At 42.7% G+C, this 17,500-nt stretch overlaps 2 protein-coding genes across 3 annotated transcripts in view; one reads left to right on the top strand and one right to left on the bottom strand.

Moving 5' to 3' along the window:
* appl2 (adaptor protein, phosphotyrosine interaction, PH domain and leucine zipper containing 2) overlaps positions 1-525 on the bottom strand; it is a 28,267-nt gene extending 27,742 nt beyond the window's left edge. For both annotated transcript variants that reach the window (XM_063197133.1, XM_063197134.1), the window contains exon 1: positions 412-525. In XM_063197133.1, coding sequence (XP_063053203.1) covers positions 412-480 — 69 coding nt within the window. In that variant the 5' untranslated portion in view covers positions 481-525. The remainder of the gene's footprint in view (positions 1-411) is intronic.
* An 11,235-nt stretch (positions 526-11,760) lies between these two features.
* LOC134448054 (overexpressed in colon carcinoma 1 protein homolog) overlaps positions 11,761-17,500 on the top strand; it is a 10,603-nt gene continuing 4,863 nt past the window's right edge. Inside the window, exons 1-4 of the mRNA XM_063197815.1 lie at positions 11,761-11,803; positions 13,259-13,270; positions 14,677-14,701; positions 16,484-16,519. Coding sequence (XP_063053885.1) covers positions 11,761-11,803; positions 13,259-13,270; positions 14,677-14,701; positions 16,484-16,519 — 116 coding nt within the window. The remainder of the gene's footprint in view (positions 11,804-13,258; positions 13,271-14,676; positions 14,702-16,483; positions 16,520-17,500) is intronic.

Raw genomic sequence — 17,500 nt, 5'->3', positions numbered from 1 at the left:
GTATGCAAATTAATTAGGTCGCGCCCTTGCGGGTCACATAATCACACGTAAACATTGCATGTTTTCATCCCAAACATCATCAATGGCCCGCAGTAGAATAGCCGCTCAACGGGCAAGATAAATACAGAAAGGGGTGTAGCTAGTCATTATTCTGTATGGTGATATCGGATAGCCAGCGTTTGAACGGTTTTATTAGCTCATAGCCTAGTTGATGCGTTGCGAATGTATAACTGTTTTGTCTATTGTGCAGACTGCAGAATGTTTTCGTGCGACATCAGAGACACACTTAGGCTTGATAATACAGGGCGATAGCATTGGCTACCGAGCGCGCATTTGGAGGTTACCAAGACATTTGACGCACGAACCAACCGGTCCTTGCGAGGACAATAACAGGACATGCATGTCATTTACCTGTGGACTGTCCTGTAAGGCTTCTTCCAAAAGCAATTTATGATGAACGACCGGCATCTTGCGAATCATGGAGATCGTAGCGTACTTCAATAATTCAGACCAGAGACTTCGTTTCCCAGAAAACACTTGGATTACAGTTCCTGAGTTCCTGCTGACACGTAGGCTATTTGCAGGCGGAGTTTTTTTTCGTCATCACCAAACACACAAAATCAACATTATCCAAATAATAGATTTAGATTTAGACAGGATGGAAGGAACAAACAAACAAAAAAGATAATGTGCATTGTGTCTTAATAAATTATAAACCTGCAAATATGTCCAATGTTGTCTATCGGACTAATGTTGAAAATCTTCACAATTACCTATTGGCACGTTCTTTACCATTTATAGCCTAATGCAAGCGTAAAACGTGCATGATGAGTCAATCCTGCAATAAAAAAACCCTCCAACTCAGAGTCGACTCGTTTGTAAATTATTAAATCACAACTGTGGCGTAAAAGGAGCTGGTTATTCGTTTGTTGGATTACAGTGCCATCTGCTGGTGAAAATTGGGACTAGGCCTAAAGGTGTCTGTCCAGTGTGGCCCACATATCTTAAGGTGCGCAAGACATGTTTGTTTTATGTTGACAAGTTACCTCTTTGCCAATAGTTTCACATTGCAAAAGGCATTGTTCAAAAATCAAATAGGGGAAACAGTGCACAGTAAAATATGCACACTTAAAAGAGTCTTGTATCTGAGCTTATATTTGGCCCCATGTAGGCCTACTATTGACTAAAACACTTATTTTGTTACTAAGTGTTAGTGTTGCCTACCCAATAAGCAGCAGTCTTTTGGCAACTCTTCCTAACTAATGCCCTAACTAGAGATGTACAGGATCCAAGATCCGGTTCCGGATCCGGCAGGATAATAGGGTTTTTCAGACTATCCGGATCCGGCAGGATCTTAAGCAGTGGATCTGTTATCCAGCAGTTACCTAAAAATCAGGATCTGGGGCATCTCTACTTTTTACGTAGCCTAGGCTTTTCAGTCAGTTTTTCACAACCCCAATCGCTGCATGGAGTGAAAGCCCTTTGGAAGCGGCCGTTGAAGGCAGTGTGGCAGTAAGCCAATGAGTCTTAAAAATAGTTTGCACCAACGTAATAAAAAGGGCCCACGTGTGCGAGTTGACTATGTGTTTCAACCCTTTCGTAGGATCCAGTATCCAGTTCCGGATCCGGCAGGATCTTAAGCAGTGGATCCAGTATCCGGCAGGATCCTAAAAATCAGGATCCGGTGCATCTCTAGCCTTAACCATTTTGTGCTGTGAAGTAGGCTAGTCATGCCGGGTACTGCACGCATGGCGTTAACATGGCTTGCTTGTTTGTTTGTTTGTGAATCGTGAAAAGTTGCTGCCTATGTAGCGATGATAGGGACAATGTGTCTATTTTATGACCAAGAGATTATTTATGTCAGCTTTATTCTGGATAGTGAGTTTTCTCATTGAGGCAAATGTAGACAAAGCTCCCAGTGTTCTAATGTATTCATAGGAGCACTCAAGCTGTTGCATGAATTGTTTACTGGCTGTCATTGTGACCTAAGATGAGATCAGAATGGTCATTGCAATGACTTTGTAGACATAGACAATAGCACCCTTTTCACACAGTCAACATTTTCATCGACCAAAAGATCTCATTTTTCTTAGCTCTGTAAAAAAAATCGGTAGCCTCATAATGTGTACTGTTCTGCTGGTGGAACATTGTGCGCCACTGTGTTACTGAAAAGACGTCACTTTACGACACAACTGTGACATACACAGAGACATTAGCAGAGGTGGCCAAAGTGAACGAAGAAGTAAATAAACAAAACATGCCATAGTTTCCTTCCAACAGAAATAACTTGCTGAGTAGGCCTACCGTCTACAGTTAATAAAGAGTGATGTACCTGTTTCTGCGCTGGTTTGGTCAAATTTGTTCGTTTTTTTTGTAGTTATTTTTTCTGTAACAACAGTGTCTAGCCAACTGATTAGGAACAGGTATAATGGAATAGTTGTAACCGCTATGTAATATCATGTACTGTTGTACTTATACCATACATTTACTTCTAGCAGTGGTGGACGAAGTACACCAGTTATGTACTTGAGTAAAAGTACAGTTACCTTGCATTGAAAACTACTCAAGTAAAAGTAAAAGTATGCTCCTCACTTTTTTACTTGAGTAGAAGTACAAAAGTATCTGCCGTCAAAAATACTTAAGTATTAAAAGTAAAAAGTAAAAACTTAAAAATGAAGCCTTTGGTGCAATTTTAATATTTAAGTGTTGTAGGCCTAGTTTGGTCATATCTAATCAAATATCCTCTGATTTGCATAGGCTATACCAACATGTTAGAACTAGGCCTAACAGGCCTCAGAAACACTGTGGAGTAGGCCTAAGTCTATGGATGTTATAGCATTCGAAGTTCATTTTTACCTCTCTAAACATTTAATACTGACCCTAACATGCCCAAAAGGACACATGAAAGGGCCAAAAATGATTAGGCTGAAATTGATTATAAGCCTATTAGAACAACTACTACAATACCCCCCAGCCGTAGGCAACAGTCCAGCAGGCCAACTTATTTTTGACAGCAAGGAGTTAGAGTAGCCTATAAAGTACTTTATGTGTAATTTTTTTTATAATAATTATTATGGTTTTGGTAGACTTCTTCTTATTCTTATTCTTCTTATTATTATGTAGTGTTTGGTTATGTTAAAGTTGGCTTAGGCCTATGTATGGACAAACAGACTTCTTGCTACCTTTAAAGATAGGAACATCTTCATATACTTGTAATGGTCTCTATTTGCTAGATGCAATAGCCTGCTTGATACAACTTCATTGGAACATTTATCTGTCTGATCATGAAAAAGCCTTTTGTGCCTGCGCACATCACTGGACCAATATTTAGTCAAAGTCTTACTTTGTTACTGTTGTTTTACCCCAACTACCTCAGAAAATACTGCAATGTATTGAAGGGATAGGAGGCTATCACGGAGTTGTGCGCCTGGATGGTGTGGAATGAGCAGCATGTTTAGGCATCCTGTGTGCTTGACTCAAGAAACCAACACGCTACAAAAACGGCAATTATGTGACTCTGTTGTAAGCCACAACACAGATATAGCACAGTAAATTAAATAAGCAGTACATTAAGTAACAATTCGCTGATTATTCAGTTCAAACATGAAGCCTATCTAACAAATTTCGTCTTAGTGGAAGGCGAGTGCAGCCTGCGAGCTAAACCTCTCCCCCTCACACAACGAATACGACGTGCAGATTCATACACTCTAACAACGTTATTGTCGCCTTCTTTATTGTTTTGCTGTGCTTTCCGCATGTCACTAGTAGGCTACCCAGGTAGCAAAGTTTATCTGGCCCATTGTTGGTCCGATCCTTTTTTCGTGAGTGATAACAGTCGGCCCGATTTTGGCTTTGTCCGCGGCCCAATAATGGTCCTATTACCGTATGCCGACAGTGTCGGCTCAGTGTTGGCTCAGTTACTGCATGAGACTGACAGTTATTTTCAGTGGCGGCAGAGTGTTGGTTCAGTTACTGCATGAAGTGACAGTTATTTTCAGTGTTCTATTAAGTGTTGGCTGAGTCACGGTAACCAGTGTTCCAGCCGAGCCGACTCTCCGCCGACAGTGCCGACATTCTGCCAAGACCGGGCCGACTGTTCTTAACGGTTTTTGCTACCTGGGTAAGTACCGTTTCTTCTTAGTACAATTCGTCTCGCAAGTCACAACAGTGGACACATCAGTGGACTGGCTCCGCTTCCCTTCTTAAACTAATTCTCTACAGTAGAGCTTGTCACGTGACACATTATAACCAATCACAATGGCGAATCTCTGAGTCTGTCAATCGGATTCAGTTTCACTTTCTTCACACCAGCGTGACATCTCAGATTTCATTTGACCAGGGCATTCAAAATTAATTAATTCACCTGCCGTGTATCGCCTTAAATAAAAAAGGAACGAGTAAGGAACGAGTGTTTCTGTAAATGTAACGAAGTGAAAGTACTAAATTTCGCTTTGAAATGTAGTGAAGTAAAAGTATAAAGTCTTACCAAATAAAAATACTTGAGTAAAGTATGAAAGTATGAAAATGTTACTTAAGTAGAGTAACGAATTACATTTACTTCGTTACTGTCCACCACTGACTTCTAGTACTTAGTTACTTCTAGTACTTTTACTTCTACCGCCTCTGGTCTTTAGTAATACACCATAACTTTACACTATTCTGGTAACACCAAATTTACAACAACCTCATCTTACATTGCAGTTTTATTGTATTATTGCACAACAACAACACGATTGCAACCTCATCATAATCTGCACTTGTTCAAACGTAGGTAATGTCTCTCAAGCTAGTTCTTGATTTTCTGTGTGAGCTGCATTTGGAATGCCTCAGTAATTATTTCACGCCTACGGCTCCACCATTTGTTGACACCCACTGTCCAAATGCATCTGCATATATATTGCTCTGGAGTGCAGTCCCACAGTCCTCCCAGAACACCATTAACGCATCTGTTCATTTCTGCCTAATTTTCAAAAAACACCACCAACGACCATTCCCCCTATAAGTGTCAACCAGCACATTGAGACATGCTGTGAATGTGATGGTGAGTTACAGTGGTGCTCATATATTTACATACCCCAGTAGAATATGTCATTTTTTAGTAATGTTTCAGAGAATATGAATGATACCAAAAAGCTTTGCTTATCACTTATGACTATTGTTTGAAAGAAGCCATCTATTGGCAAGAAACTGGTTTTAGTTTTTTGAAATAATAATAACAGCAGAAACTACCCATTAGGCTTGATCATAAGTTTACATACCCTGGTGATTGAGGCTGATGACATTCATACAATTTCACACAAGTGGGTCTGAATGGCCATTACAGTTAACCATCTTCACTTCTGAGCTGTTGTCTTGTGATTTGATAATGCAGAAAAGGTCAGCGAGTAGTTGGACTCCTGAGAGAACCTTGCATCTCTCAAGTCAGTGTTTCACTACAGTTTTCATATTTTACATCATGAAGAAAACAACATATTTGTCAAAAGGGTCTTTCAGGGCAGATAATTGAACTCTATGAATCAGGAAAGGCACATAAAAAGCATGAAAACAAATCCAGAATGTCAATTTGCACTGTTGAAATTTCAATTCAGTAAAATATGAGGGCTTCGGTTGGAATCAAATAAAATCTCATCCATAATTGCAAGGGAGGTTGTTCAGGAGGCATAGGACAACCAAAAAATAACTTCAGGGGAAATCTAGGACAACATGAAAAAAATGTTTCAAACTGTAGGGTAAAGAGGCACTTGAGAAAATATGGTCTGTTGGGGGTTGCCAGGAGAAAGCCATTACTACGAAAATGTAAACATGTTATTTTGCTTATGATACACCAAATAGCATAGTGACAAGCATCTCAAAGCTCAGGACAAAGTCATTTGGAAAAAGGAGATCGATACACAACTTTTTTCAGGCACTATTAACACTACCATTTGGAGAACAGTCAACGTGGCCTATGATGAAAGTTACACCATCCCGTCTGTGAAACATGGTGATGGACCACTGATGCAGTGGTGTAGTCTACTTTTTTGAAGTGGGTATACTGTATATTCGAGAATTTTTTGAAGTGGGTATACTGTATATATTAATGCTATTCTAAATAATGGATCGATCTATTTTAAGTGGGTATACTGAAGCCCCTAAAATTTACAAGTGGGTATACTCCGTATACCTGCGTTCTACGTAGACTACACCACTGCACTGATGTCATGGGGACATATGAGTTACAAATGCACTACTTTTGGTTCATACTCATAGAATGATGAATACATTACACTCTGAAAAATACTTGAGGAAACTTGACACTCATCAGACTTGAAGCTGCACACGGGCCATTGTCTGGGCATGCCAACATGACAATAATCCAAAACAGAAAGCCAAGTCAACCTGTCATTAGCTTCAGAAACATGAAATGAAGGTTGTTGAGCGTCCATCTCACTTTCCTGATCTCAACCCCATTCAGTCACTCAGGGGAAGCTTCAAGCATGAGGCTCCGGTAAGACACCACAATATTATAGTAAACAACCATTCATCCAGCAAGAATGGGCTGTTTTGCCATCTGAGAAGATTAAGAGCCTTATCCACAACTATTACAAACGATTTAAAGCGGTCAAAGATGTTAAACGGGGCAGTATACAGCATCAGAAACTGGAGTATGTAAACTTTTGATCTGGGTAATTTGGGTAGTTTGTGCTGTGATTCTGATTTTGAAAGAGTAAACACAGAGGATTGCTAATAAATGTCTTTAGCCAGTCACTAGCAATGAGTGAAAAAAGGTTTTGTGCAATCCTTCATATTCTATGAGAAATTGCTAAGAAAGCATATATTCTGCCAGGGTATGTAAACATATGAGCACCACTGGTATTATTAAGGGATGGGAGTATGGATGGCGAGCTGGCTGGCGAGCTGTGTGGTGTGACAGAGGCGAACGGGAGAAGAGGCACCATGAAATCCACTCTGTCATGTTAGTGGGTTGGATATGATTTAACAGCAGGACATGGGGGCTGAGTAAAAGAAGAGACTCATAATACTGTATGTAAAAGCCTGCAATGTGAGGAGTGGAGAGTGGTTATAGGCTGCACATCTCTTAAAAAACAATCATAGTTGAACTTGTCTCTAATGAATGTGCTGAACAGCAAAAACAGGAGTTATTTTTCCTGTATACTGCACTAAATGAAATAGTACAATATTGCATTCATCATTGAAGTGCATTTTTCAAAATGTCCTTCCATTTTTCTTTGTAGTGCATTGTAGTGCATTTTTGCATAATTTCTTAGTATCCAAAATAGAATATTAACTTCACTAATACTGGAGTAAGCTGCAGCAGGGTTTAGGCTATTCACAAGGTACACAGCGGGGTGAGAAAAGCTGCAGGACATGGCAGATCCAGCTTATTAAGGCTGCATACAAATGAGATGAGTCACGCTGTGTGTGTGCTTACATTTGGCATAAGTGCATATGCATTTCAATTACACACCATCTTTGGAATGACTGTATGCTGATCAGACTGGCCAGCAGCATTCTACAGAAGGTCAACTAGTGGCCTAGGCCCGTCATATCGATTTCACTTGAACAACATGCCTACAACTTCAAATGTACCGATACCTTCCATGTGCCTGGAGATGATGGTTTTCAGCGTCTGTATTTAAAACCACTCTTCAAGTATTCTTCTAGCCTACTGTGAAGGTGTTTGGTAGCTAACCAACTTGATTGGAGTGAGAAGACTTGAAACTGAAATAGACAGTCCTTGAAGCATGCGGTTGATGAGCATACAACATACAGCTTACAGTATTAATACAGTAATACATGAATACAGTACATAATACAGTAATAAATCAATATAGTAACGCAGTGGGTTCTTTTATCCAGGTTTTCACAGCTTTCACCGGTTATCTTGAGTCATGCAAGACTTGCCTGTTTGCACTCACTACTTTATTAATAGCCTATACTGTAGCACCTAAACAGTCTATAATATAAATATGAAAAAATATAAAATATAAGGTAACACTGTAGCCTACGGTAACACTTTACTTAAAGCCCATATCTATAGCGCATTATAAGCGCATTTGTAACAAATCATAATTTGCATTATAATTACTCACAATGTATTACGACTACACTCATAATGCTTCATGATGCTTTATATTAATAGTTATGAGTAACCATGAATCTAGCTTATAATGCTTTATAAATCCAAGGGTGTCATGAGTGCTCATGACTGGCTATAAACTACAGGCTGTCTGATGGGTCTTATAGTGCATTATGATTACCTACCTATACCCCTCTATGCACAGATCTGGATGATAAACTGTCATAAGGGCTCATAAGATGCTAGAATGCAAGATCATAAGTCTTCAATGTGTGCTCTAAGTAAAGTGAAGTTCTTATGGATGCATCTATAATGCACTGTGTAATGCACATCTATAATGCATCATAATGTACTGCAAGCCCCATCAGGCAGCGGTTGTTTATATCCAGTCACAAACACTCATAACACCCTTGGATTTATAAAGCATTATAACCTATATTCATGGTTATTCATTACTGTTGACATAAAACATTATGAAACATCATGGGTGTAGTCGTAATGCGCTGTAAGTAATTATAATCTGCATCATTATTATGCACTCATAATGCGCTATAGATATGGGCTTCATAGAAAGTGTTACCAAATATACATATAATAATACATAATAAAAAATATTAATAAACAATGAATACATTAATAATAATAATACAAATAATAATAATAAATAAAATAATAATGAATAATACATATAATTTGAAATGTATTGAAAAAGTATGTAGGCTAAATAAAAGAAATGAAAGAGAAAAACAATGAATATTGAGATGTTAAAACTAAAGTAAAAAACCCTTTTCAAACACATTTGTACATTTGCTGCCACAGTTCGTTCACACAAAACAGACACAGAACAGGTACTGTACAAGTATGTCATTACTTTAAATGAAGTACTGTATAACCATTACTTAAGCTCCTTACTACTCACTGTTCAACACTGAGAAAGGCTGTGATCTTTCCTGTAATTTATTTTTTGACCTGCCATATTACGCCATTACAACAAACCTTTCCATTGCTTTTTTGGCTACATCCAATTCTCCTGTATATATCGTGTTTTAATTTAGTCAAAAATAGCTCGCTCCCAGTATGGTGCATTAGACTGCATGCTGGGAGAATATCAGTGTGCCCCCCAGGCCGATTGGGAAATGGTGGCACTTTTAAAATGTCATGTGTTGCCCATGACTTTTGCTTTGATATCTCAGGTGCCATGTCCACCACCAGACTGTCACATTGAGGCATGCAGACAAGGACAACTGTCTCTTTCCTCATGAGTCTGTCTGCCCCCCCCCCTCCTCCATTCAGTTAAGTAATTTAGCAAGTCTGACACATGTAATCTGAGGTATTTGAGTTTGTGGAAGAGGGAGGGGAAAAAAAAAAGAAAAAGTGAGGTTTCATATTTTTTCTGAGAGCGCACCCCTCCCACCCCATTCCCCCTCTGTTTCCCCGGCAACCCTGTGAAGGGTGGAGGAGAAGAGCAAATCATGTGAGGGCAAAGCATCTCTCCCTCCCTCACTCTTTTTTTTCTCTCCCTCTCTTTCTTCCTCTCATCTCTCATTCACACTCTCACCCCCTTTCCTTTCCTCTCTCTCTCTCTCTCTTTCTCTCTCGCTCTCTATCTCACTCTCTCTCTCTCTCTCTCTCTCTCTCTCTCGCTCTTTCTCTCGCTCTCTCTCATTCACACTCATCCCTCCCTCCCCTTTTCTCCCTCTCTCCCTCTCTCTCTCTCTCTCTCTCTCTCTCTCTCTCACTCACTCTCTCTCTCGCTCTCGTTTACAGCCAGGCTGCATGCTCTCTCCTCAGTCAGTGTACCACTGCAGAGGGAGTCTGCTCCAGAGCAGCGCACACACACAGAGCCAGCCAGGACTGTGACAGGCGAAACGGGGGAGACCCACCGAGTTACAGTACCGCTCTCTCTCTCTCTCTCTCTCTCTCTCTCTCTCTCTCTCTCTCTCTCTCTCTCTCTCTCTCTCTCTCTCTCTCTCTCTCTCTCTCTCTCTCTCGATGTCCTTCGTCTGTCTGTCCCCCAGTCTCCCCTTCCTACCTAATTTCCACAGCTGTCATCGTTTTGTTTCTCTTTAGTCGTCATCCTCTTCGTCGTCATCCTGTATCTCCTCCACTTCCTCCTCATCGTCCTCTTCCTCCTCATCCTTCTCCTGTCCCTCTTCCTTCTCCTCCTCCTCCTTTCTCCTTCTCCTCTCCTCGTCTGCTGCTCTCCTTCTTCTCGTAATTAGCTTAGCGGAGCATTTGGTTTGGCCAGCTGCGGTGCATCTATGTAAAATGGGTTGTGGAAATTCCTCAGCTGCCAGCACGACCGGAGGAGGTGAGTGAGAGAGTGTCAGTGCCAGTGTGTGTGTGTGTGTGTGTGTGTGTGTGTGTGTGTGTGTGTGTGTGTGTGTGTGTGTGTGTGTGTGTGTGTGTGTGTGTGTGTGTGTGTGTGTGTGTGCTTGTGTGTGAGAGAGTCTCTTGTATATAGATTTGGAGTTTGTAGTGCATATTCTGCATGTGCCTGTGGTTGTGTTTGTTCACATGTTGCACGTGCGTGTGTACATGTGTATGTGTGTGTGTGTGTGTGTGTGTGTGTGTGTGTGTGTCTGTGTGCGTGCGTGTGTGTGTGTGTGTGTGTCTGTGTGTGTCTGTGTGCGTGCGTGTTTGTGTGTCAAGGAAAAAGCTAAACATAGAGTCTGTAACATCGAGCACTGTTGTAAGGTCTCTGTTACTTGTGTCTGACCGCTGCTTCCTTTTGCCTATGTTATGCCTTGATGGTGTTGTGTGTGTGAGTGAGTTGGATGCTAAACAGGGGGGGGTGCGGGCTGGTTGGGAGTGTGAGGGGTGGGTGTTGAGACAGGGGCATGCTGCATGGTACTTACCGTAGGAGCTCCCCTGCATGCCTCTTGCTTGAGATTAGCTAGGCATTAATCCACCATAGATGTACTTCACATTTAGTTTACTTTAGTTTAGTTTATTTAGTTTAGTTGAAACAGGGACGATGCACAAGAGTCATTGGTTACAGGAGTAGGAAGATGGTTTGAGCCAGATATAAAATTGCTGTGATCAGAATGGCAATGATGTAATGTATGCTCTGTGTAATGTGGTTGTGTAGAACTGTGGTAGAAAAGTATTTTCAACTGTTGTTAAAACAGTGTTACAGTGTTGTACAGACATTTATATGCGTCTATGTTATCCTTCCCTGTGAGCTGTTGGACACTCAACATCCGTGTCCAGGAGCACGGAATTGTTGGAGATCATGTTGCTCAATCAGTCAGCCAGTCGGGGGAGAGACTATCAGGACGGCCTTTAGAGACGTGGCTGTTAATTGAGCTGAGCTTAACAGGCCTGTCAACTTTGAGGCTTTGTGAATGGGCAGCATGAATTCAGGAGATAAACTACTAAAAATATTACACATTACACCTTTAAAATGTGTAAACATGTGTCGACAACCAGCTGCATGATGTAAATACGCGCTCTCTCTCTCTCATTTATGCGTGCACAGGTGTGTGTGTGTGTGTGTGTGTGTGTGTGTGTGAGTGAGAGAGAGAAAGAGAAAGAGAGAGAGAGAGAGAGAGAGAGAGAGAGAGAGAGAGAGAGAGAGAGAGAGAGAGAGAGAGAGAATATATGTGTTTATATGTGTGTTTGTGTGTCTGTCTGCATGGCTGCAGCTTTATTTGAACAGTTCTGTGTTGTTGGTTTCCATGGTCATGGGCTCATGGTGCCTGTGCGGTGTGGTGTGGTGTGGTGTGGTGTGGTGTGGTGTGGTGCGGTGTGGTGTGGTGCCTGTGTGGTGTGGTGTGGTGTGGTGTGGTGCCGGTGTGGTGTGGTGTGGTGTGGTGTGGTGTGGTGCCTGTGCGGTGCGGTGTGGTGTGGTGTGGTGTGGTGTGGTGTGGTGTAGTGTGGTGTGGTGCGGTGTGGTGCGGTGTTGTTTAGTGCGGTGTGGTGCGGTGTGGTGTGGTGTGGTGTGGTGCGGTGTGGTGTGGTGTGGTGCGGTGCGGTGCGGTGTGGTGCGGTGTGGTGTGGTGTGGTGTGGTGTGGTGTGGTGTGGTGCCTGTGCGGTGCGGTGTGGTGTGGTGTGGTGTGGTGTGGTGTGGTGCCGGTGTGGTGTGGTGTGGTGCGGTGTGGTGTGGTGTGGTGTGGTGTGGTGTGGTGTGGTGTGGTGTGGTGTGGTGCGGTGCGGTGCGGTGTGGTGCGGTGCGGTGTGGTGTGGTGTGGTGCCGTCTTTGTTTGTGGGAGGTGGACACTGGCAGCCTCCCTGATGGATGCTGTTTGAGCTCACTGACATCATAACCCCCCCCCCCACCCCCCCCTTCACTTAGCTCACTATTCACTTCAAAGAAGATACAAAAGGACACATTGCACCTAAGAACACACACACACGTCATACACTACACAAGGACACGCACATACTGTACACATGCTCACACACAGACGCACACACACACACACACACACACACACACGCACGCACGCGCGCACGCACGCACGCACGCACGCACACACACACACACACACAGACACACACTCAGACGCACACACACATACACCCACTCATACAGTATACAGATGCAAACACAGATGCACACACACCATCATACGTAGATGGCAGACAACATTCAAAAATGGTCTTTCAACACTGACAACATTCAAACACTTTCACCACTGACCACATTCAAAAACAGTCTTTAAACACTGCTCCAATTGTAGAGATAAGCACTGAATGTAAAAGAACATCATTTTGCTGTTTGAAGTAATCTGCAGAGAAGTGAACAAACAGTGTGCGAGGGGGACACATGTGTAGGCTGCTGCTGCTGTGCTGTAAATGGCTGGTAGCTGTGTGTTTTACGGCAAACAAGGGACCACAAAAGAAGCCTGCAGTTAATGGCCACATTCAGAGGCCTGTGAGATAGGAGACACAGTCACACAAACACACACACACACACACGCACGCACACACGCACGCATGCACGCTCGCACGCTCGCACGCACGCACGCACGCACACACACACACACACACACACACACACACACACACACACACACACACACACACACACACACACACTCCTCCCAGTCTCCCATCATTGTTACCTGCAGGGTAAACTGTGTGAATGCTTGGCCTGTTAGCCCGGCTCTGGCCCTGCGAGCCATGTGCACATGAACAGTGTGCTCTATGTACTCTCGTGCTCTGGTGCGAAGCGAGGTTGGAAGGTGAAAGCACACATTAGTCAGTTGGGGACTCATGCTGACTATTCCGGCACAAAATAACACAAGTCACAAGGCCACTGGAGTCAAAGCTCTAAGGCCACAACACTGACACACTTTGCCTGTTCTTATTTCTGTTAGAAAAAAAAAGTTGAATGTTAGATAGTGTGGCTTACCAGACAAGGCCTACCAGAGAGTGGTACTGTCCAAACCCCTAACACACTGTAAATTATGCAGTGTCACTGAAAGAACTAGAAGAGTGTTAAATTTGAATTTGAGGTTAGTGGTCCTAACCTTTTTTCTCAAGGCCCCCTTACCTGTGCTCGAGACAAGCCTTGTCCCCCACAACCCAACATTCTACATGTGCATAGCCTACGTACAAAAATAATTTATGTACGGAATTCATTACAATGACTCTTTCTGAAGACATTAACCAATTCCTTACATAACTTAACATGGGGACCAGGAATATGTTTTCATTGGGTTTTCATTTTGGTTATCTTGTGGGGATATGCAGACAATATTGGTGGACTCACAGCAATCTTTGGTGCACCCCCTAGGGGGGACCCAGACCCAAGGTTGGGAACCATTGCTTTAGCACCACAAAATGTACTGTGCGTGAGTGTGTGGTGATGGGCTATAAGCCCTAATAAAAACGACATGTCTGCTGGTCAGCGGTGAAGGTCAAGTTGTCCTCACAGTTATACTGCTTCATGGTTGATAAAGACCCCGAACCTGCCCACGCAGACTGGGTGGAGAGAGCTCTCAAGTACCCACTCCAGAGCCCCCAGACCGGCCATACAGTGGCTCATCATCAGAGGCTCTCGAGCTTCATTTTCCTCCTCTGAAAGTCAATTAGATGGCTGTTTTCTGGCCGCTGTCTTTATAAACTCCAACTTGCGCGATTGATTTGAGAGGGCTGTTTTTACCTCAGCCCCATTCCTGGGAGGATTCATTGATTTTTTGTTTTTCCTGTGCACAATAATGCAGCTATTCTGGCGTTATAAACAGCCGATAGAATCAGCAGTTTACTCATGTCCTGTGTGTGATACAGAAAATGATTTGGTATATCACTAGTGGCAGCTCTTTGCAGCAGTTTACAGTAATACGAATATACAGTATTTTCCTTCATTTTCTTTGTCACCACCTTGATTGTCTCTATTGTCCTTATTTTCTGTACGTTCATGAATATTGGACTGTTTGCTAAAATGTTTTATAGATATTTCGCGGAATAATTTGTGGTGTGTATTTTGTAGTCTGTTTAAAGCTGAATCCTTCTGCAAAATCGTGTTTTTTTTGGGTGTAGGTTTTTTTTGTCATGTTTTTGATACACTTTACTCTTCATCTACTTACCTGTATCGTCTAATGATTGGTGATAAATTAATTGTGACTCTCTCTCATTCTCTCCACAGGCCCTGCTGAAGCTTCTAAAGATGTGTGAGTATCATGCACCGACAAAGGTCGTTTGAAGGTTAAAAGCCTTCAAACATACTGTTCAGAAAAAAAGGGAACAACCTCGACAGGAATCAAATCAAGCAAATTCAATTAAAGTTCAAAGGCATTTGGCACCCAGCTTCCCCAGATTGAATTTGAGCTTTAGCCTGCACTGCAAGGCACAGTGCCTGCTGATGTGATAAAAATCAAGTGATTGTGAACACAATGCCTATTCTGTACAGTGTAGTCCACAATGAACTTCTGTAGCTGTACAGAAAAGCACTTGGTGTTGCACATTTGTTGTTTGAGATTCCCCAACTCAACTGAGTGTATATTATCTCTCAGAGCAGCCTCGTCTTTGACAATTATTGTATGTGCAAAGTCACATTTCAGAGTAACCTGTGCTACTGGGAAATGTCTGCGACAGGGGCGGATCTAGCCATTTTTGGGCCCTAGGCGAAATAAAAAGATGGGGTCCTCAAAGGTCATTGCATACGCACAAAATTCTATGTTTTATCTCATATATCTCTTCGATTAGGCTACTTAACATAAGGGACAAATTAAGATCAAGCTTATTTTGTTTGTGTTTACCGCAACTGACATTTGGGGTCCCTATGGAGGACAAATTTGGTCGGGGCCCCAGGCAATTGCTTAGGTTTGCCTAATGGAAAGTCCGCCTCTGGTCTGCGATTTACCCTTTATGCATCCCTCAACAAGAGTTGCCCATTTGTTTTACACACAGATAGACCGCCACTGTGAAATGTCCCGCGGTAGCCCTTGCTAATTTTTTTCTCTCTTACAGGAGAGACATTTCCAAAACAAGTCCCCAAACGTGAATCAATCAGCCTCGCGTTCACAAAAGCTATCTCATCATCCTGATAAACACTGAAGCAGTAGCAGCAGCGTCTTTCCACGAAGCAGCCAAGTCAAGGCCCCTGAGGCCTATTGGCAGGCTACACGCTCGCCAATATAGGACGACTAATTACACAAGTTTTTACTGAGCTCAGCACACAAGATCCCCCGTCACCAGGGAGCTCCCAACTCCATCAGTCAGGCGAAAGCCAGAGGAAAGCAAACTGCGGAAAACAAGTCAACCTAACCTGCCTTGCTGCATAGACTCGGGAATAAACCTGAAAAGATATCATTTGGATGCACTGCTCCAGGACATAAGAGAGCAAATTGAAAAATGAAAATGCCACCCTACAGGTTACAATTATTGGCGATAATGAGTTTACGACACATCCATATATATTTTTACGCCAAATTAATTTGATATCTTATCCCAATTTGCTTGGAGGCAATACATGTGTGCCTCTGCTAACTGAAATCAATTAACAACAACATATAGCCTACGTGCTCAGTCTGGAACGAGTCCTACAGACCATGGAAATGGTAGACATGTATGGTAGGCAGCATAATAACGGTTTACTTGACGCCGGCGTCATAGGGATGACATAACAGAGTCATGACAGAGTCATAATCATAACAAGCCGTAACAGAATGTCACTTAATGATAAAGTCATAAAATGTTTATGACACTGTGCGTAATGCGTATGACACCTGTCAAGTAAAGTGTTATAGTGAACTCAGACATGGCAGCCTGAGACATCAGCCTGAACATTGGTGCTGTAGGAAGCCTACGTTTAGAAGATAGGCCTGCTGACACGTGCTACACTGGCAGGAGTCCTTCAGGATCTGTGCAGATGTTTGCTCGGTTGGTGGTGTTGGACTGCACTGCTTCACTGTGTCAGATTGTGACTGATGATGTATGGTTGACTGTTGCAGGGCAGAGGATCTCTCGCCAGATGAGGAAAAGCGAAGGTAAGCCAGACGTCACTCATCTCCCCTGCCTCAGCCACAGTAAAAACAATGTGCAGTGTTAATTCAACACGTGTAGAGTGCTCTGGGACCGCATACACTCTAAAAGATGTTAAATTGCTCTAAGTGTTGCAGGGGCCGGCGCTCGGCATAGGCAGACTAGGCAGTTGCCTGGGGCACCAAATGTCCTGGGGGGCACCAAGGTCCACATAATTACAATATTAAGCTAAATAAAGCATTAAACTTTACATTTAATGGGCACTCAGTATATGTACATGGTATTACATCAGCTGTGCTTGATCAGATGTATGACACTATGTTTGCAGATGCCAATGTCAAATTTCACAAAAATGAAAGATTGGTGCTCGCCTAGGGCACCAAATTGCTGAGAACCAGCCCTGAAGTGTTGAATCAACAGTGTATTTTTTTACCGTGCAGCCTCTGTCTGGAGCTTTACTGTGTTCGACTGATTGCTGATGCTGTCTCAGTAAACAAGCGGCACACCATCAAACACACAGATGATTTAATTTCAATCTAGACTTGTATTACAGTTGAGTAGGCATGCACACAGAACAAAGGACAAACCCCACCAGGGCAATGTCATATCGAACCGCAGAAATCAGAGGAAAGATTACTGAAATTTAAAGCAGCCTCGGCTGGCTGGCTGGCTTCCCCTCCCCCTCCCCCTCCTCCTCCTGCAGTTTTAATCCGAGATCCGAGCTGGTTCATATATGAGTACTGATTAGCTTTGGAGCACGGCTATCCAAAAAAAAAAAAAAAAAAAAAAGAATTGCACACAGTCACCCGGGTCACCTGTGCCTCTGATCTGCTTGCTCTGGAGCCATTAAAATGTCTCGCATGAGCAGGTCATGAAGATGATGATGATGATGATGATGATGATGACACGCTCTTTAGTCTGTTGCTGGGTCATGTCTTGACTGCTGCAGGTGCCTCCTCGTGACATTTACTAAATGTGCAGAGGTA

Source organism: Engraulis encrasicolus, chromosome 4 (genome assembly GCF_034702125.1).
Source record: "Engraulis encrasicolus isolate BLACKSEA-1 chromosome 4, IST_EnEncr_1.0, whole genome shotgun sequence".
Taxonomy (NCBI): Eukaryota; Metazoa; Chordata; class Actinopteri; order Clupeiformes; family Engraulidae; genus Engraulis; species Engraulis encrasicolus.
Note: the sequence above shows the minus strand (reverse complement) of the source record. Positions and strands in the feature narration are given on the sequence as shown.